Source organism: Rhinopithecus roxellana, chromosome 19 (assembly GCF_007565055.1).
Source record: "Rhinopithecus roxellana isolate Shanxi Qingling chromosome 19, ASM756505v1, whole genome shotgun sequence".
Classification (NCBI taxonomy): domain Eukaryota; kingdom Metazoa; phylum Chordata; class Mammalia; order Primates; family Cercopithecidae; genus Rhinopithecus; species Rhinopithecus roxellana.
Genome location: NC_044567.1, coordinates 65,489,412 through 65,510,675, shown reverse-complemented (window position 1 = coordinate 65,510,675; position 21,264 = coordinate 65,489,412). Strand labels below are relative to the sequence as shown.

General features: G+C 41.6%; 1 protein-coding gene across 13 annotated transcripts in view; it reads right to left on the bottom strand.

Annotated features, from left to right (window-relative positions):
- The window catches only part of NCOR1 (nuclear receptor corepressor 1), a 192,674-nt gene extending 171,511 nt beyond the window's left edge, over positions 1-21,163 (bottom strand). For 12 of the 13 annotated variants that reach the window (XM_030923270.1, XM_030923273.1, XM_030923279.1 and 9 more), the window contains exons 1-2: positions 20,960-21,163; positions 306-483 (exon numbers count right to left, since the gene is read on the bottom strand). In XM_030923270.1, the coding sequence (XP_030779130.1) occupies positions 306-413 (108 nt within the window). In that variant the 5' untranslated portion in view covers positions 414-483; positions 20,960-21,163. Of the gene's footprint in view, positions 1-305; positions 484-1,788; positions 1,807-20,959 lie in introns of those variants that run through there. The other variant, XM_030923271.1, reaches the window with a different exon arrangement.
- Between the last annotated feature and the right edge of the window lie 101 nt (positions 21,164-21,264).

Below are 21,264 nucleotides of genomic sequence, written 5' to 3'. Positions count from 1 at the left end.
CACAACTTGGGAGTATAAATATAGGTCTTACCCTAGAAATTCTAGAGAATTGATAAGTTTTCTATTTATCATCAACTCCTATCATCAAAAGCAAAGACAAGTTCAACTCCTGAAATCCGGCATAAAGCCACAGTAAGAAGACAGAAATAATTAATTCCTAACCTTTGGTTCCTGGTCTTTGTAAATAGCTCTTGCCACTTAAAAAAAAGTAAATTTGGTAGTTTCTGACCCACATGTGTCTTAAATAGGAAAAGCAAAGAAAAGTACAAAAAACATGCATAATTTGCATAGTATTTGTTCCTTACCTGCTGGTGGCGGGTGCTGGGAAATGTATACTGGACAGAGTGAGGCGGATAACGACTTTGTTCTGTGCTGAATGCTCCTTGGTTGGGAGGATAACCTGAACTTGACATTATCAGTAAAGAAGTCCTCACCAGACTGTGAGATCAACGCCAATAAACAGTCATGTTTCCAGGAAACCACCTAAACAGGATGGGAAAAAATAGAATTAATAAGAAATAAAACACCAAGTATACTTCTTTTTTTTTTTTTTTTTTGAGACAGAGTCTCGCTCTGTCGCCCAGGCTGGAGTGCAGTGATGCAATCTATTCTCACTGCAAGCTCCACCTCCTGGGTTCACACCATTCTCCTGCCTCTGCCTCCCAAGTAGCTGGGACTACAGGCGCCCACCACCATGTCCAGCTAGTTTTTTTGTATTTTTTTAGTAGAGACGTGGTTTCACCGTGTTAGCCAGGATGGTTTCAATCTCTTGACCTCATGATCCGCCCACCTCGGTCTCTCAAAGTGCTGGGATTATAAGTGTGAGCCACTGCACCTGGCCAACACCAAGCGTACTTCTAATAAATTATAACTATAGCTACATAAATAAAACCACAATTACCAGTAAAAGCTTCCTCTCATGTATTTATTTAATAAAAGTTACCAAGGTTTCAAAACATTAATGGGTCATTTCTTTTTATGCTTAAAATAGGTTAATATGTGACAAATAATATAATTAGCTATATAAGTAAAAACAGTATATAAAAACAGCATAAGGTCTGGCACATTGTAACTGCTCAGTAAATATCTTTCTATAAATGTCTGAGAAACAAATATAAAGACAAAAATACATGGGAGTTGATAAGTCAATTGTGAAAAGAATTCAAGAGTAGTTTTAAGGTATTTGTGTAGAGGAAGTATTGTCTTTATTAAATAATTCTGAAGCAAGGATGATAAAATACTAAGTTTTGTAATCACAGATGGTAGGTCATTGGACATTTGTTATATTACTCTTTGCATGCTTCTATGGACCTGAAATAGCAAATAAAGAAAAAGGCCAGGAGCGGTGGCTACTCCTGTTAATCCCAGCACTCTGGGAGGCTGAGGCAGGCAGATCACTTGAGGTCAGGAGTTCCGAGACTAGCCTGGCCAACACGGTGAAACCTCCTTTCTACTAAAAATACAAAAATTAGCCAGGCATGGTGACATGCGCCTGTAATCCCAGCTACTTGGGAGGCTGAGGCAGGAGAATCGCTTAAGCCTGGGAGGCGGAGGTTGCAGTGAGCCAAGATTACGCCACCGTACGCCAGCCGGGGCAACAGAGTAAGACTCCATCTCAAGAAAACAGAAAGAAAAACAAAGCCATCTTCATTATAAAGTATATTCCTACTTATCCACAATTCTAGACTAATTTGATTTGTCTTTTGTCTGTCTTTTCTTGTGCCAATGCCACACTTTTCAAATTACTCTAGTATTACGACGTTTCATATTCAGCAAGGCAAGTTTCACCTGCGCCGTGCTTTGTTGTTGCTGCTACTTTCATCGCCTTCCCAGCTATTCTAGCACATTTCCTCTTGCACACAAGCATCAGAGTAGGTTTGTCAGGTCCCATAGAAATTCTGGATGAGAACACATAAATACTGAATTCACAGACTGACCAATGGGAGAACAGGTACCTTTATACTCCTGAGTATTCCCATCCTAAAACATGATTATCTATGTTTATGTTTCAGGATAGCATAAATATTTATGTTATACATAATTAATATGGGAGTATTTTACATACATATGATAAAGAATATTACATATGTATAACAATGTGTGCTATAATATATAATTTCTACCTTAATTATATATAAAACTCCCATGACAAAAATGTTATATACATACACATACACACATGTGCATGTGTGTACATACACTTTTAAGACAGGATTTCTACTATTATCTAATTGGGTGGTTTTAAAAAAATAGAATTTATACATAAGATGAAAATTATATAACTGCGGCCGGGCGCAGCGGCTCAAGCCTGTAATCCCAGCACTTTGGGAGGCCGAGACGGGCGGATCACGAGGTCAGGAGATGGAGACCATCCTGGCTAACACGGTGAAACCCCGACTCTACTAAAAAATACAAAAAAGTAGCCGGGCGAGGTGGCGGGTGCCTGTAGTCGCAGCTACTCGGGAGGCTGAGGCAGGAGAATGGCGCAAACCCGGGAGGCAGAGCTTGCAGTGAGCGGAGATCCGGCCACTGCACTCCAGCCTGGGTGACAGACCGAGACTCCGTCTCAAAAAAAAAAAAAAAAAGAAAAAGAAAATTATATAACTGCATATATAAAAAATATATATAATTTTATATATATAAAATCTCCACCCATTTAATATTTTATTAGTAAAGTTTTAATTTTGTTTCTATCATTTTAAGGCATTTGGGAAGAGGGCAAATTCAAAAAATAATTCAGTGTGACAACTTGATCAATTTCCCAGTTTTTATCAATACATTCTTTATCCAGTTTAGGTTTAGAAAATAAAATTTTCTAGGGAATTGTCATTCAATCTAACTTTAAAACAAAACTTATAGGCTGGCCACAGTGGCTTACACCCGTAATCCCAGCACTTTGGGAAGTCAAGATCGGAGCATCTCCTAAGGCCAGGCATTCGAGACCAGTCAGCACAATGAAGGCAGACCTATCTGTACAAGAAAATTAAAATAATAATAATAATAATTAGTCAGGCATGGCAGTACACACCCATGGTCCCAGTTGCCTGGGAGGCTGAAGCAGGAGGATCACTTGAGCCCAGGAGGTCAAGACTGCAGTAAGCCGTGATTGTGCCACTGCACTCCAGCCTGGGTGATACAATGAAACTCTGACTCAAAAAACAAAAGAAAAAACGTATAGAAAGAACTTTAAGGCCGGGCGCAGTGGCTCACGCCTGCAATCCCAGCACTTTAGGAGGCCAATGCAGGCAGATCACAAGGTCAGGAGTTCAAGGCCAGCCGGCCAACATGGTGAAACCCAATCTCTACTAAAGATACAAAAAATTAGCCAGGCATGGTGGCGCAAGCCTGTAAACCCAGCTACTGGGGAGGCTGAGGCAGGAGAATCACTTGAAGCTGGGAGGCAGAGGTTACAGTGAGCCGAGATGGCGCCACTGCATTCCAGCCTGGGCGAGGGGTCCAGACTCCGTCTCAAAAAAAAAAAAAAAAGGAACTTTAAAAACCGTATGTGGTACCATGTAATATATAAATATTTTAAATAAATATACCATCCTTCCTCCTGATGTCACATTTCCTGCTGTTGTGAAAGCTGACCAGGAAAAGAGTCAGAAGACTGACCAGTTGTCCCTCAGTCTGTTTTCTCCCTGCTCCCTTCCAAGGCCTGAGGCATGGAGGTCAGCAAATCTTAAGGATTGGAAGGTTGAGATTACCCAGTTAACACTGATTTGACAGATGAGAAATCTGAAGATCAGAGAAAGTCAACAATTCCTCCAATATCACATAATTGTCTGTGGCAAAATGGGAAAAACTAATGTTTTCTGCAATGCTTTGCCGCTTTCTCAGCAAGTAGTGAACTAGGAGCTGAGATGTTCAGTGAGACCACACATTAAAACCACCTGAGGAGCTTTCTCCTCATCTATACACCTGCAACTGCTCCAGGTGGAAGGGGAAAAGCCAACATGTGGCCTTGTGGGGAGGGTTGATCTTTCTGGAAATAAATATTATATGCAGGACTTAAGAGTTTTTAAAAGTACCACAGAATACAAAGTGAAAAATCTCCTCCCCCTTCTCCTCCAGCTGCTACCCACTTACCCTCCCAGAAAGCAACTAAAGTTACTAGTTTCTAGAGCGTCCTTTAGAAAGATCCTACACATACATACACTCACACTTTTTCCCCTATGTAAATGGTGGTATCCTAGATACACACTGTTCTGTATCTTGCTTTTATTACTTAACACATCTTGGCTGGCCGGGTGCGGTGGCTCACGCCTGTAATCCCAGCACTTTGGGAGGCTGAGGTGGGTGGATCACAAGGTCAGGAGATCAAGACCATCTTGGCTAACACGGTGAAACCCCATCTCTACTAAAAATACAAAAAAATTAGCCGGGCGAGGTGGCAGGTGCCTGTAGTCCCAGCCACTCAGGAGGCTGAGGCGGGAGAATGGCGTGAACCTGGGAGGCGGAGCTTGCAGTGAGCTGAGATGGCGCCACTGCCCTCTAGCCTGGGCGACAGAGTGAGATTCCGTCTCAAAAAAAAAAACAAACAAACAATAAAAAACATCTTGGCAATTATTCTCATGAATTTATGGTTCTTTCTATTGCTAAAGAGTATTTCACTATATGGGCCGGGCATGGTGGTTCACGCCTGTAATCCCAGCACTTTGGGAGACTGAGGCGGGTGGATCAACTGAGGTCGAGAGGTCGAGACCGGCCTGACCAACATGGTGAAATCCCATCTCTACTGAAAATACAAAAATTAGCCGGGCATGGTGGCACATGACTGTAATTCCAGCTACTCGAGAGGCTGAAGCAGAAGAATCGCTTGAACCTGGGAAGCAGAGGTTGCGGTGAACCGAGATCGTGCCATTGCACTCCAGCCTAGGCAACAAGAGTGAAACTCAGTCAAAAAAAAAAGAGTATTTCACTATATGAATGTTCATTCATTTTGTAAGTTTTCCAACTAATTCTGCTCTGCTGTCCTAAAACATGCTTTAAGTGATCTATCTCTGCACACTCCTCCCAACTCAGACATCCCAAATAAACAAAGCTATAAATGGAATGGAGAAGCAAAAAAAAAAAAAAAAAAAGATTTTAACCCAGGGTCATCCAATTTTTTTCTAACAGTGGCCTAAATGATTAGAAACCCATGAGGTATAATTTTTTAATGCACATTGTTTAACTTTCAGCTATGGTGAGTCCTGAGTTCAACAATTACACTCAATGTCACTCAAAGTCACAAGTTAAGTGACTTGTCCATTTTCTCCCTCATCTCAGTAATCCTTCCTGTTGTCCTAGTTTTGTGGTATGACTTTAGTGAAGTTTAACTTTATTATCTCAAAAAAAAAAAAAAAAACAAAAGTCAGTTTTACTTAAAAGTACTATCCGCCCAACACAGAAGGTAAAAAAAAAAAAAAAAAAAAAAAAAAAACACTAGCAAAATCAGGAAATTAGCCCCTACTGGCATACAAATTTACAGGTCAAAGCAAGCCCTTCCTGTACTCACATGAACTGCAGTCTGGAGACCACTACAACCTCCTTCCTCAAAACGTATCCACGAGATACACAGCAACAGTGCTCAGATCTTGTTTTTTAAACAGAATGTTTTCCTCAAAAGTCTTAAATGAAAGCTAAATGTACAAAAGATACAATGGAGAAACATTCTGATCTAGTGAGAATGGGAGATCTAGGATTCATCTTTTCAGTCTCCCCCTGCCCTTCCCCATCCTCCCCTCCACCCTTCACTCCAGTCCTGGCTCACTAAGATACCTGGGCAGAATACTTTACATTTGAAATCCACTGAAATAAAAGAATCTAGCTTAAAGTTCAGACTGAAGGGGAAAGGAGTACCTTAAGTGGCAGTATCAAATTATAATTTCAGTTCTTAGCCACCAAAACTCATTAACTCAGGGTAGTTACATGGTTGACTCATGAACTGAAAAAAATTCTATGAATTGTTTAAGAAATCTCATCAAGATTTTATAATCAACTTCCTCATCTCTTAAATATCAACATAAAATGTTTTAGGATGGGAATAATATAGTAATAATTATATGTCACTGTCATAAAAGACAATAGCACTTCCAACTGAATTATACAGATAAATCCAGAACTAGCCTCTTATATATTGCAAACAGGCAATACGATATTGCAAAATGAAAATGATCTATTTAAGTTCCTTTTTAAATCTTCTCATATTAAATAAACACACACATATTTACTCAACAGGAAAATCTTGCAACAACAAAATTTCAAATACTACCCTGCCAAAAAAAAAAAAAAAGCAATTTTTCCTCTCAGCAGGAACTCCTGGCTTTTGGCCCACAACCTTTGCATAACCAAAATGTGTTATGCAAAGGTGTTCAAGGTAGCCTAAGCTATCTTGGAAAAAAAGCTAAAAATGGCCGGGCACGGTGGCTCACACCTGTAATCCCAGCACTTTGAGAGGCCAAGGCTGGTGGATCACAAGGTCAGGAGATCAAGACCATCCTGGCCAACGTGGTGAAACTCCATCTCTACTAAAATACAAAAAAAAAAAAAACATTAGCTGGACATGGTGGCGCGCACCTGGTAGTCCCAGCTACTCGGGAGGCTGAGGCAGGGGAATCGCTTGAATCCGGGAAGCGGAGGTTGTAGTGAGCTGGCATCGCACCACTGCACTCTAGCCTGACAACAGAGCGAGACTCCATCTCACAAAAAAAAAAAAAAAAAGAAGCTAAAAATACACTTCACTGTGGCAGGACTGCAGATGCCACTTCAGATGAGCAAGAATGAATCCACCAAGCGTCACAATATAGGTGAAGCCTACATTTCACCAAAGCAGAAAAAGGATCCTACAAAAAATGCAATTTTTAACTGATAAAATAATAAAATCTCCTAATACAAAAGTATGGGATAGGGCAATGCCTCTATGACATTCAAATGCTAAAATATTAGTTATTAAACTGAGGCAAATTAGGTCACACCAGTTCCCACAAAGCTGTCCACCTCTAGTCCAATTCTAAAAGTATGTTAGGCAAGACAAGGCTAAGAAGGACCACCATCCTGGGCATCCCAACCACCTAAAATCCTCCAACCTGGGGACAATGTAAAGAAAGACAACCTCCTAAACGTATTACAGAGTCTAGCATCCAGGAGAGAAAAGACTAGAAATTATCTAAGTGAATTCTGTAATTTGTCCAAGACTAGAGTGGTGCTATACTGGAATAAATTTTCTCTTATAAAATAAACTAAAGCATTCTTCCCTTTGGGGGGAAAAAAGCTACTGCTTCTCAGCCTTTAAGATCTACTCTGGGGGAATGCCATTAAAAAGGTATTTTATTTGCAGCCTCTTTTGATATCATGACATCTTACTTAAAGACAGAGAAACAAATAGAAGCTAAAGAAAAAGCTTTTTAGTTAACCTACCTCTTATAAAATATGATATTGAAAGAAAAATTTTAATAAGGATATAATTATTTGATAAATCTATGGGTACACATATTCAATAAGTAATTCTGGCCAGGCACAGTGGCTCATGCCTGTAATCCCAGCACTCTGGGAGACCGAGGCAAGTGGATCACTAGAAGCCAAGAGTTTGAGACCAGTCCGGCCAAAAAGGCGAAACCCTGTCTACACTAAAAATACAAAAACTAACCGGGCGTGGTGGCACATGTCTGTAATCCCAGCTACTTAGGAGGCTGAGCACAAGAATCACTTGAACTCAGGAGGCAGATGATGCAATGAGGCGAGACCGTGCCACTGCACTCCAGCCTAAGCAACAAAACAAGACTCTATCTCAAAAAATAATAATAAATAATATATAATTCTTAAATGAAAGAAAAATGATGCTACTTTACCTCTACATAAAGTGCTGTCCCAAGACAGCAGTACAATATAACAATATCCAACTGATAACTCTGTGGTGTATCAGCACTACATCGAACTAATTCTCTGAACTGAACAACACTCACTCACTCACTCAACTTATAAGAACAAATGTTATTTCAAAACCAGCGAAGCGTGGTGGCTCATGTCTGTAATCCCAGCACTTTGAGAGGCTGAGGCAGGTGGATCACTTGAGGTCAGGAGTTCAAGGCCAGTCTGGCCAACCTGGTGAAACCTTGTCTCTACTAAAAATACAAAAAATTTGGCTGGGCGTGGTGGCTCACGCCTGTAATCCCAGCACTTTGGGAGGCTGAGGCAGGTGGATCACGAGGTCAAGAGTTCGAGACCAGCCTGAACAACATGTGAAACCCCATCTCTACTAAAAATACAAAAATTAGTCGGGCATAGTGGCGTGCATCTGTAATCCCAGCTAATTGGGAGGCTGGGGCAGGAGAATCGCTTGAACCCAGGAGGCAGAGGTTGCAGTGAGCAGAGATCACACCACAGCATTCCCGCCTGGGCGACAGGGCAAGACTCCATCTCAAAAAAAAAAATAATAATACAAAAAATTAGGCGTGGTGGTGTGCACCTGTAATCCCAGCTACTCAGGAGGCTGAGGCATGAGAATCACTTGAACCTGGGAGGTGGAGGTTGCAGTGAGCCAAGATCGCACCCCTGCATTCCAGGCTCGGTGACAGAGCAAGATTTCATCTCAAAAAAAAAAAGAACAAATATATTTCACAACCAAAATGGATGACTACATGCCAATTCCCTCCTTGATTAACACAAAAGAAAAACAAATAAATTGAGATAAGAAAAATTTTTATGTAGATATTTGGCCTGAATAAATAGATATAACAATATCTAAGTGGATATTACTAAAAGAGTTACCATTTATTGAGCTCTACATATATACTAGGCAGTGTACTACGACTTGGTGTGTGCATGAGCTCACCTAAAAGTCTGGTTCCACTATTACCTCTAAGGCTGTAGGGAAGCTACATAACTTCCTCAAGCTATGTTTTTCTAACTCAGAGACAGATACCTTAAAGATCACCTGCTGCTGCCTCCCCTTTGACCCACTAACAGAGACAGGTTATTAAGCAATATAAAGCAAGGGTTATGAACAGATTCTGTTTTTTGCTGCACCCGCCTCAGCACCCCCGAGCTCCATAAATCTTAAAGTCAAATGCTTTTAGCCTACTTTATTTTGGTACACACGTTAGAAACAAACAGAGCTATCAGACACCACCTGTGAAGGCAAAGATCAGCTCTGTTCTGCTCTACATGGCCTCTGCAGCAGTTAACAGTACTTAGCTCTCAGTAACACCCACTCCAACAGCAAGTTGTCTAGCTGTTCCTTACATACACATACACATACACACACACACACACACACACTCTCTCTCTCTCTCTCTCTCTCTCTCTCTCTCTCTGAAGCCTCCCAGGCCTCTCCATCTAACTACCACTATCCTTACCTATTGCTGCAAAAAAATTCCTAACTGGGCTTCCCACTTCAATACTTTCTCAACTCAAAAGCCAAGTATTCTTTTTAAGCCTTAAATCAGAACACATCACTCTCCTGCTTCAGATTCCCCAAGGATTTCCTAAGCACGGCAAACAAACTCTAAACTACCTACGATGACCCAAGGCCCTACTTGATTTGGCCTGCTTACTTTCCAGATTGTTTACTAGGCCCCAGAAACGTGAGTTTCCTTTCAGTTTCTTCAGGAGCCCTTCTCCGCCAGGTCCTTCCTAGCTGGGCCTTTGTCCTTCTTTACTCTCTGCCAGGAATGCTGTTCCTGGCTCATTCAGGTGGCTAGCTCCTCCTCAAACTTAAGGTCTCAGTTCAAATGTCATCTCAGAAGAGTCTTTCCAACCACCCTACATATAAGGTAAGCTCCCACTAAGCTCCATCACATCACCCTTTTGGTTCCTTTATAGGTTTATCATAATCTTAAATGGATTATGTACTTCATTTTATTTGAGTATATTCTGTCTTCTCTCACTAGAATAAAAGCTACCTGTTTGATTCTCTACAATATTTGTTGAATAAAATAAACAAACTAACTCCCATTCATGGGTCTGATGTTTTTTAAAAGAAAGAAAGAAGAAATATACAAGACTTATTTGTACAGGACTTATTTGAAGCAAAGTTTGAAAATCTACTGAGGGACATAAAAATCTATTTGAACACAGGACAGAAAGTACATAAGGATGTCAATTTCCCCAAACTTCACCTACAATTTCAGTATTCCCAATCAACATTCAGTATTCAATAAAAATCTGTATGATTTCTTTTTGAATGTCACAGAATGATTCTAAAGTTCATATAGAAGAACACATAGACCAGAATTGTCAAAGTCTGAAAAAAAAAAAAGAGTAATGAACAGGTAACTAACCCCATCTGTATTAAAATTATAAAATGATAGTAATTTAAAGGGTATGGTAACACACGAGATCAAAATAAAATAATAAGGCCAATCAGAAATAGTCCCAAACACATTTAGTAAATGACAAAAGTTGCAATTCTAACAGTGGGACAAAAAACAGATTATTCACTAAATGGTGCTGACACAACTAGCTAGTTGGGGTAGAATTCACACACAATTTTATCCCCCAAAATATGTCTCACTTCTTATACCAGAAATAAATTCCAGATGGATCAAAGAATTACAAGTTTTAAAAAGAGAAGAAAAAGAAAAGGAGAAAAAGAAACTATTGAAGTATTAAATTACAATCTGAGGACTTCTTTGTTTTAAAAATACAAAAAGGCATGCAGTCAAAAAGTCTTCCTCTCATTCATTCTTCTTACTATGACAACCAGTGTATCCAAGTATCATATATCCTGTGATATACAAGCAAACATGTATACATTGCTTTTCATCTTTAACGCAAAGAAACATAGAGGCATATGTTCCTCACTTTGTTTTTCTAGTTTAGTAGATAGGTGAATATTTTACATTTTGGAGTAAGGAAAGTCTTAAGTAGAGCACAAAACACAAAAGTCACATAAATAGACTAATAATAATCACAGCTAAGATTTATTGAGTATTTACTTACTTTGTGCCAGCCACTATGCCTAATGCTATTTGCAGTATGTTTATTTTACAAATAAGAAAATTAAGGTGTACAGAGGTTAAATAATGTGCCCAAGGTCCCACAGCAGCACAGTGGTGGGTTTGGATATATCTGACTACATAACATTACAAAAGAATTGCTAGGGGGATATGTGCACACGTATGAAAAAAGTGAGTAAGGTCAGGCGCATTGGCTCACACCTGTAATCCCAACACTTTGGGAGGCTGAGGTGGGCAGATCACCTTAAGTCAGGAGTTTGAGACCAGCCTAACCAAAATGGAGAAACCCCATCTCTAGTAAAAACACAAAATTACCCAGGCATGGTGGCACATGCCTGTAAGCCTAGCTACTCAGGAGGCTGAGGCAGGAGAATCGCTTGAACCTGGGAAGTGGAGGTTGAGGTGAGCTGAAATCACGCCATTGCACTCCAGCCTGGGCAACAAGAGCAAAACTCTGTCTCAAAATAAAAAGAAAAAAGTGAATATGTAGAGAACTTTTTAACCTGTTAAAAACCAATAAACCCATCAGAAAATAACCAAAGAACAAAAGTAGGCAATTTATAAAAGATATATGGCTGGGCATGGTGACGCACGCCTGTAATCCCAGCACTCTAGGGAGGCCAAAGTGGGTGGATCATCTGAGGTCAGGAGTTCAACACCAGCCTGACTAACATGGTGAAACCCCATCTCTACTAAATACATAAATTACCCAGGCATGGTGGCAGATGCCTGTAATCCCAGCTACTTGGGAGGCTGAGGCAGGAGAATCGCTTGAACCTAGGAGGCGGAGGTTGCAGTGAGTCGAGATCGTGCCACTGCACTCCAACCTGGGCAACAAGAGTAAGGCTCTGTCTTAAAATGCAACAAACACTCACTAGATTACATCCAGGAAGTAGTTCTTTCAATTTCAGTATATATATAAAATAATGTATTACTTATAATTAATGACAGATAAGATTTTAAAATAGCATATCCTCCTTCATGCATTAAAATGATTTTGTGTGAATATAAAGTAACTTCTTCTTCCCCCTCAACAGAATATAGATACTCCTACATCAGGTATATTTACATTCTGCATATTTTAGGTTATAACTCCTAGATAGCACAAGTTTTGATTTCATTCCAAATACCTCCAAATACATAAAAGTTACTGTAATTAAAAATGAATTTAAAACTCTTAAAAGTTTTAAACTTTTAAAGTTAAACATCTTTGAACAGAAACTCAAAGTCATGATCATGACTACTTAAAACAAATATTTTCAAAATTACACAAATCTCTGTTATTGTCAAGGGAAATGAATTGCCTGAAACAAATTACTCTGAGAGTGAAGTGTGTATGACAGTGATAATGGCAAGAAGAATGTCTTAGTTCAACAAAACTATGGGGTAAAGGGGCAATCTATAAGCATAAAGGTGACTCTCATCATAAATCTAAGAGTCAAATTTTCCCAGAAAAATGTAACCTTGGCCGGGCGCAGTGGCTCACACCTGTAATCCCAGCACTTTGGGAGGCCGAGGCGGGTGGATCACGAGGTCAGGAGATCGAGACTATCCTGGCTAACACGGTGAAACCTCGTCTCTACTAAAAATACAAAAAATTATCCAGGCGTGGTGGCGGGCGACTGTAGTCCCAGCTACTCTGGAGGCTGAGGCAGGAGAACGGCATGAACCTGGGAGGCAGAGCTTGCAGTGAGCCAAGATCACGCCACAGCACTCCAGCCTGGGAGACAGAGCGAGACTCCGTCTCAAAAAAAAAGAAAAGAAAAGAAAAGAAAAATGTAACCTCAATATATTTGGGTTTTTTTTTTTTTTTTTTTTTTTTTTTGAGACGGAGTCTCGCTCTGTCACCCGGGCTGGAGTGCAGTGGCCGGATCTCAGCTCGCTGCAAGCTCCGCCTCCCGGGTTTGTGCCATTCTCCTGCCTCAGCCTCCCGAGTAGCTGGGACTACAGGCGCCAGCCACCTCGCCCGGCTAGTTTTTTTGTATTTTTTAGTAGAGACGGGGTTTCACCGTGTTAGCCAGGATGGTCTCCATCTCCTGACCTCGTGATCCGCCCGTCTGGGCCTCCCAAAGTGCTGGGATTACAGGCTTGAGCCACCGCGCCCGGCCTTATATTTGGTTTTGATATCAGTTTATTTGTGTATAACAAAGAATAAAAACAGCCAAACAGCCCAAATTTTGTTCGAGTACAGTGTAATGGGAGAAAGAAATCCAAATAAGTTGGGAATCTTGACTTTTCCTTTACTCCTGACTAATTTACTTAAGAATTTAATTTTTTATATAAAACTAGTCGGTATTATTCTTTCAAAGGGAGTCCCAAATTCTATTAAAATCCTATCAACCAACCGTTCCATATTTCTTTTTTTTTTTTTTTGAGACGGAGTCTTGCTCTGTTGCCAGGCTGGAGTTCAATGGCACTCACTGCAACCTCTATCTCCAGGGTTCAAGCGATTCTCCTCCCTCAGCCTCCTGAGTAGCAGGGATTACAGGCACCCAACACCATGCCCGGCTAGTTTTTTGTTTTTGTTTTTTTTATATATATTTTTAGTAGGGATGGGGTTTCACCATGTTGGCCAGAATGGTCTCAATCTCTTGACCTCATAATCCGCCTGCCTCGGCCTCCCAAAGTGCTGGGATTACAGGAATGAGCCACCGTGCCCGGCCAGCCTTCCATATTTCTAACTCACAGTTTTCTCCTAGGATTGAAACTACTCCAAAATTCCCTGCACATATAAATTAAAACATTACTGCATTCTAATATTATCTAGAACCATGAGTGCTGTCTAGGATGAACCAATCCCATGTTTACTTTCTCTTCCTCCCCAAAATCCCAATAAACAGAATTTTTTTTTTTTTTTAAAGAAATGTTTTTTTTTTTTTTTTTTTTTTTTTTTTTTTGAGACGGAGTCTGGCTCTGTCACCCAGGCTGGAGCGCAGTGGCCGGATCTCAGCTCACTGCAAGCTCCGCCTCCCAGGTTTGCACCATTCTCCTGCCTCAGCCTCCCGAGTAGCTGGGACTACAGGCGCCCGCCTCGTCGCCCGGCTAGTTTTTTGTATTTTTTAGTAGAGACGGGGTTTCACCGTCTTAGCCAGGATGGTCTCGATCTCCTGACCTCGTGATCCGCCCATCTCGGCCTCCCAAAGTGCTGGGATTACAGGCTTGAGCCACCGCGCCCGGCCAAAGAAATGTTTTTAACTGGGCTCAGTGGCCCACACCTATAATCCCAGCACTTCAGGAGGCCAAGGTGGGAGGATCACTTGAGCCCACCAATCTGAGGTCAACCTGGGCAACATAATGAGACCCTGTTTCTACAAAATAAAAAAATTGACCAGGTGTGGTGGCACACACCTGTAGTCCCAGCTACTCAGGAGGACCGCATAAGCCCAGGACTTGGAGGCTGCATTGAACTATGATCGTACCACTATACTCCAGCCTGGGCAACAGACAGAGACCCTCTCTGTAAAAAAGAAAAAAAGAAAGAAATATTTTGATAATTTACTAATTACAGCTATGTTAGTCACTGACATTGGTGAAATTTCTACCTGTTTTTTAATTTCCAAAAACTATTCAGCATCAAACTGCCATATGTGTATCAGACATCTTCTACAGCATCCACACTAACTCTAGCTGCTAAGCTCTTTTTTATGTATTCAACAAGTATCTACTACTCCTGGGCACAGGGTGTTATCCTAGGAGTGGGAAAAGAGGAAAAAAAATTTTAAAAACTCAGATACAGACATGCCTACAAAGGGCTTATGGTCTAGAGGCAAAGGATCAAGAGTTTCCAGAATAAAAAATATACGTTTTGGAGAAGAGGGAACAGGAGAGACACTTTCTGGATGATGTAATATGTGATCAAACCCTTGAAAAATAGGATAAATTTAGACGTAGTCGAGTTTGGAAGAGTAAGGGAGGAAAGGAGTATTCCAGAAGCAAGCATAGTAACAAGAAAACACAAACAAAAAATTCTTCTTAATGCAACACAAAATAGCCCAAGTAGAATAAAGAAATATGCCATGCTTCAGTATTTAGGTAAAGATTATCAGCTTAATAAGAATATGCCTTTTCGTTTACAATAAATTTTATAGGCTGGGTATAGTGGCTGATGCCTGTAATCCCAGCACTTTGGGAGGCCATGGTGGGAGGATTACTTGAGCCCAGAATTCAAGACCAGGCTGGACAAAAAAGTCAGACCCCGTCTCTATTTTTAAAAACTTAAAATAAAATAAATTTTATAGCATGAATACATAAAGAAAATGAATATTACAAATGAGCTTTTTGATGTAAAAAAAATTCATAAAGAATACAGTCAGCCGAGTGCAATGGCTCAAGCCTGTAATCCCAACACTTTGGGAGGCCAAGGCAGGCAGATCACTTCAGGCCAGGAGTTAGAGACTAGCCTGGCCAACATGGTGAAACTCCGTCTCTACTAAAAATACAAAAATTAGCTGGGCATGGTGGCATATGCCTGTAATCCCAGCTACTTGGGAGGCTGAGCGTGAGAATCGCTTGAACCTGGGAAGTGGAGGTTGCAGTGAGCTGAGACTATGCCACTGCACTCCAGCCTGGGCAACAGAGTGAGACTCTGTCTCAAAAAAAAAAAAAAAAAATGTTCATGTTTGTACTATTTATCTAAGCTTTTATATTAATATAACAATTGAAATCTTTCATACTTAAAAAAAAAAAAATCCAGAAGTCTGAGAGTAGGCAAAACAGGCAACAGCTAATTTACAAAATAATTTAACCTACTTGTAGGCCAGGTGCCGTGGCTCACGCCTGTAATCCCAGCACTTTGGGAGGCCAAGGCGGGCGGATCACCTGAGGTCGGGAGTTTGAGACCAGCCTGTCCAATATGGAGAAACCCTGTCTCTACTAAAAAATACAAAATTAGCCGGGCGTGGTGGCGGGCGCCTGTAGTCCCAGCTACTCGGGAGGCTGAGGCAGGAGAATTGCTTGAACCAAGGAGGCGGAGGTTACGGTGAGCTGAGATGGTGCCACTGCACTCCAGCCTGGGCAACAAGAGTGAAACTCTGCCTCAAAAATAATAATAATAATAATTATTATTATTATTATTTAACCTATTTGTTTGGGCCTCAGAGGTATTTAAACCACTGGCATAATAAAATTTCCATCACTATAATACTTAAATTCCATGAAGTGTCACTGGATCCAGATAACCTCAAAGACATTTTTGTTTAAGAAGATATTCATCAAAGCAGATTAAAAATTAAGCAAACTAAATAATTCCTGATCACTATAACACTGACATAGATCAGTATCAATTTTTTCAAACTATATTTTCATTGCAGAAATTTAATATTAATAAGTATCTTAAATTCAATACCTAAGCTAAATATCCAGAGTAATCTCTCATTTCCTATTCACTCCAACTTTTTTTTTTTTTTTTTCTTGAGACAGAGTCTCGCTCTGTCACCCAGGCTGGAGAGCAGTGGCACGGTCTCAGCTTACTGCAAGCTCCGTCTCCCGGGTTCAAACCATTCTCCTGCCTCAGCCTCCCGAGTAGCTGGGACTACAGGCACTCGCCACCATGCCCGGCTAATTTTTTGTATTTTTTTTAGTAGAAACGGGGTTTCACCATGTTGGCCAGGATGGTCTCAATCTCCTGACCTCGTGATCCGCATGCCTCGGCCTCCCAAAATGCTGGGATTACAGGTGTGAGCCACCGCCACCGGCCAATTTTTAAGTGTCAATCATCAAATCGATTCATCCCATGGATGATACAGTGTAACATAGTGAACACTATAATGGATACGAAAAGACTTATATTTCCGCTTTTGCCCAACTTTAGCAACTTAGGCAGATAAATCACTTTACTTCTGGGACCTTCAGTTTTATCAAAAGTAAAACAAGACTAGATAATCTGACTCTACATTCTATAAATTAGCTTTATTTATTTATTTATTTATTTATTTATTTTGAGAGACAGTCTTGCTTTATCACCCAGTCTGAAGTGAGAGCAGTGGCACCATCACGGCTCACTGCAATCTCAACCTCCCAGGCTCAGCTTCCCAAGTAGCTGGAACCACAAGCACACTCTGCTAATTTTTAAATTTTTTTATAGAGATGGGATCTCACTCTGTTATGTAGGTTGGTCTCAAACTCCTGGCCTCAAGTGGTCCTCTCACCTCAGCCTCCCAAAGTACTAGGATTACAGGCGTAAGCCACTGTGCCCTGCCATTAACATTTTATTTTAACCAATTTTGTTGTTTTTGAGATTGTCATTAAATAAAAGTAACAGCAGCACATATGGAAGAAGCAAACTGTCTGATGAACTCCATAGGAACATCTGCAGTGTTTCATACAGTGTCTAACTTTCAAATGCAAAGAAAAAAAATAGGTTGTATCTGAAGACTATTCTAGTAATATTTTGACCACACAAGCTACCAGGATAGGAAAAAATGGTAGAAGAATAGTGTAAGTGTTCAAGGAAAAATGCCACCAAAAAAACCCCAAAATAAAAAACAGATGCTCCACATACGGTTATTACTACATTACAGAAGCTTTTCATAGTTTTTCAGTGCTCTTAAAAAGGGCAAATAGAAAAAGAAACAAAATGTTTTCTTAACCATTTACATGTATTACATGTATTTTTCACATCCTCAAACCTGGAAAGGACCAAATATAAGATACTCTATGTAGCCGGGCACAGTGGCTCACACCTGTAATCCCAGCACTTTGGGAGGCCAAGGTGGGCAGATTACGAGGTCAGGAGTTCGAGACCAGGCTGACCAACACGGTGAAACCCCATCTCTACTAAAAATACAAAAAGTAGCCAGGCATGGTGGCGCATGCCTGTAATCCCAGCTACTCAGGAGGCTAAGGCAGGAGAAATCACTTGAACCTGGGAGGCGGAAGTTGCAGTGAGCTGAGATCGCGCCACTGCACTCCAGCCTGGGTGACAAGAGTGAAACTCTGTCTCAAAGGAAAAAAAAAGATAATCTATAGACTGAGTTATTTGTGAATACAACCGACCTGCTCGACTATACTTTATAACTCTCTAGTATTTACTAGTAGTGTGCCAGAACATAAAAAACACCTCATACTGGTTGAATGAGTAAACAAAAATATATGAATCTCTAATCTACAAATAAGACTATACATAATAAATTCTGATCAACCTTTACTAGTTGTTTTGTATCATAGTCTAGTAAAATCCAGTATCTGAAGTAAAAGAACAGATGGAACTAAATATGCAAGAGTTGTATCATTCCCAGGCATCAATAAGAATTTGAAATTACAACTAAGATAGATCACAGAATACAATCAAAACCAAATAACCAAAACATATTTTTTAAAAAACAAACAGCCTGACATTCACCTACATCAACCCCCAGTCTATCCAAAGTCCTTTGCCTTCTACAGCAGATAACAAAGGTAAGAAAAGAAAATCTCACCAATTCATAACACAATTTTTTTAAAATGCTTTTAAGGCCGGTTGCAGTGGCTCACCCCTATCATCTTAGCACTTTGGGAGGCTGAGACAGGCAGATCGCTCAAGCCCAGGAGCTGGAGACCAGCCTAGGCAACATGGTTAAACCCTGTCTCTACAAAAAAAAAAAAAAAATTACCCAGCCATGGTGGCCTGCGCCTGTAGTCCCAGCAACTTGGGGAGGCCAAGGTGGAAGGATCACCTAAGTCCAGAGGTCAAGGCTGCAGTGAGCCACTGTACTTCAGCCTGGGCAAAAGAGACCCCATCTCAAAAAAAAAAAAAAAAAAAAAAAGCTTTACAAAAGTTACTGACTAATCTAATTTTGCCTATAAGTTAATTTCCATCATTTCATTCTTTTTTGATTAAGAGGATAGGCAAAACACAAATTTTACTGTTTTTTTAAATTCAATTACAAATAAGGCAGGCATGGTGGCTCACACCTGTAATCCCAGCACTTTGGGAGGCCAAGGCGGGCGGATCACGAGGTCAGGAGATAGAGACCATCCTGGCTAACACAGTGAAACCCCGCCTCTACTGAAAATACAAAAAAATTAGCCAGTTGTGGTGGCATGCGCCTGTAGTCCCAGCTACTTGGGAGGCTGAGGCAGGAGAATCGCTTGAACCAGGAGGTGGAGGTTGCAATGAGCCAAGATTGTGCCACTGCACTCCAGCCTGGGAGACAGAGCGAGACTCCGTCTCAAAAAAAAAAAAAGATAAAATTAGAGAAGGGTCTATCCTGCTCTCAAGAGATAAAATAGGTACATAAATACCTACAAGATTGAAAGTGTAAATGCCACGAGAGATGTGCAGAAAAAGCATTACAGGAGTCCAGAGGGAGCTGTTACCACCTCACAGAAATATAACCCCTTCAATCTGTTTAAAACAATTTGATAACTATTAACTCCCTTTAGGCTCACAATAGCCAACCCTAGGAGAGTAGATGTTTACCTAATATGAAAGATGAGGAAACTGAAGCACAGAAAGGTTGATCAAGTTCCAAAATGTCACATAGTTACAGCAAGAATCAAGATACTTTGTATTATATTTTCTCCGGGGGAGTAGTTCAACATATGGCAAGCCTTTTGTAAAAGGAAAGAGTATTTTAGTATTGTAAGTAATCAGTTCCTACTAGGAGCATTTTATACATAGTTATCTCCACATATACAATTAATCTTGACTTCCATTAACAGGTGTGCTTAAAACAAGGCCAAGCAACTGGGTACTATAAATACTAAAATAAATAAATAAATTTCCACCGGATGTTAACAGAAGAAGAAAAAAAGATACAAGATTTCTCTCTCCAGTAACTTGCGGTTACTTCTTCTGTAATTGTTACCCTTGTCTAAATAACATTCTAAAATTGGTCTGCTCCTGAGCCCGGGCAAGTACAAGTTGGTTCATCCAATAAATATCTTCATGAAAAGGTACATCAAAACATTTCAAAAAGCTATTAAAAATGAAACAATGCCATCAACTCTTCAGTTATCCACAGGACAATCACATGTTACCCAGCATCAGCAGCTATTGATCAAGATACGTTGAACGAATAAATGAATCTTTGTAGGCATTTTTAAATCCCGGGCCTGTTGCTCCTTGCACACTGCCATGTTCAGCCTTCCATCACTGCCTCAGCAGGGTGCACACATGGAATGTAAATTTCAATATAATTAGGATATAATTAGAGAAGCAAATCTGATGCAGGTTTACATACTAATCCCAAAGATTAGAATTACCTATACCACTACTCTCCAAGGTTAACTCTGTTGAAGAGGCACCGCAGCATGCAACATCACATAAAGAAAACTGACACTTCCTGAGCAAATAGTTTTCGTCCATATCACTTATTCCCATCCATTCCTCTAATACATGACTATTCCTGATCCAGCGAATTTGAAGAATTCAGTCTCCTCTCCATAAAGGCTGATTTCACAACTACAGTTTCTCAAATTCCTCTCTCCCCAAAAAGGGGTGCACTCACATACTTCGCTCAAGAAAACACCAACAACAATAAACGGCAGAGGTATAGGGTTCGGATCTTTGCCATCTCCACCAGTACCCAGCCTTCGCCATTACACCCTGAAGCGGTCTGTTAGAAAGGTAAACTAATTTACTCTGCTCGCACTTGTCCATGGCTGTCACCCTCCCTAGCCCCCTTCTACACTCCCAAGTCGGCCACCAACTCCGCCTCAGTGAGCCCAGGCCCGCCACCTGTGCCGGCCCCACCCGGGGCCCCGGCTGCCCGCTCTCCTTCGCGGGCCCTGTAGGCTCTGCACGCCCCTCCGCACAGGACACCTCGGGACCAGCCCCGGCCCGGCCACAGCCCATTCTTCCTCCAAACTCCATAAGCCTCCGCTAGCCGAGCCCGAGCTCCGCGCCGCGCCCGGCTCTCCCCTGGGCTACCGAGGAGAAGAGGCCAGGCGGCCAGGACGGGTCCCGACCTGCCCAGGCCTGCGACACTCCCCGCCCGGCGGAGAAACCGTCCCAGCGGCTGCTGCCCCGGGAGACCTCGGAAGCCCCCGGACTAGCAGGAGCCCGGAGGCCGGGGTTGCAGGCGCCAGGGCCTACTCACCGGGAGCTGGCTGAGCGTGGGAGCCGACGTGCGCCCCGGCCTGAGGAGTGGGACACGGTCCCAGCGCGCGGCCCTACACCGGGACCTCGCTTGGCGCGGCGAGCCGGGCGCTCACTCCAGCCGCCGCCGCCGCCGCCGCTGCTGCTGCTTCGCCACCTTGGCCGCCATCTTGACTCAACCCCTCTCCCTCCCCCCAGCCCGGGGAGCCGCGGCTAAGGCGGCTCCGGCGCCGGCTCCTCCTCCTTCCGGAGAGTTGGGAGACCGACTCCCTCCGCTGGCCGGGCGACTCTCCTACCTCGGCGGAG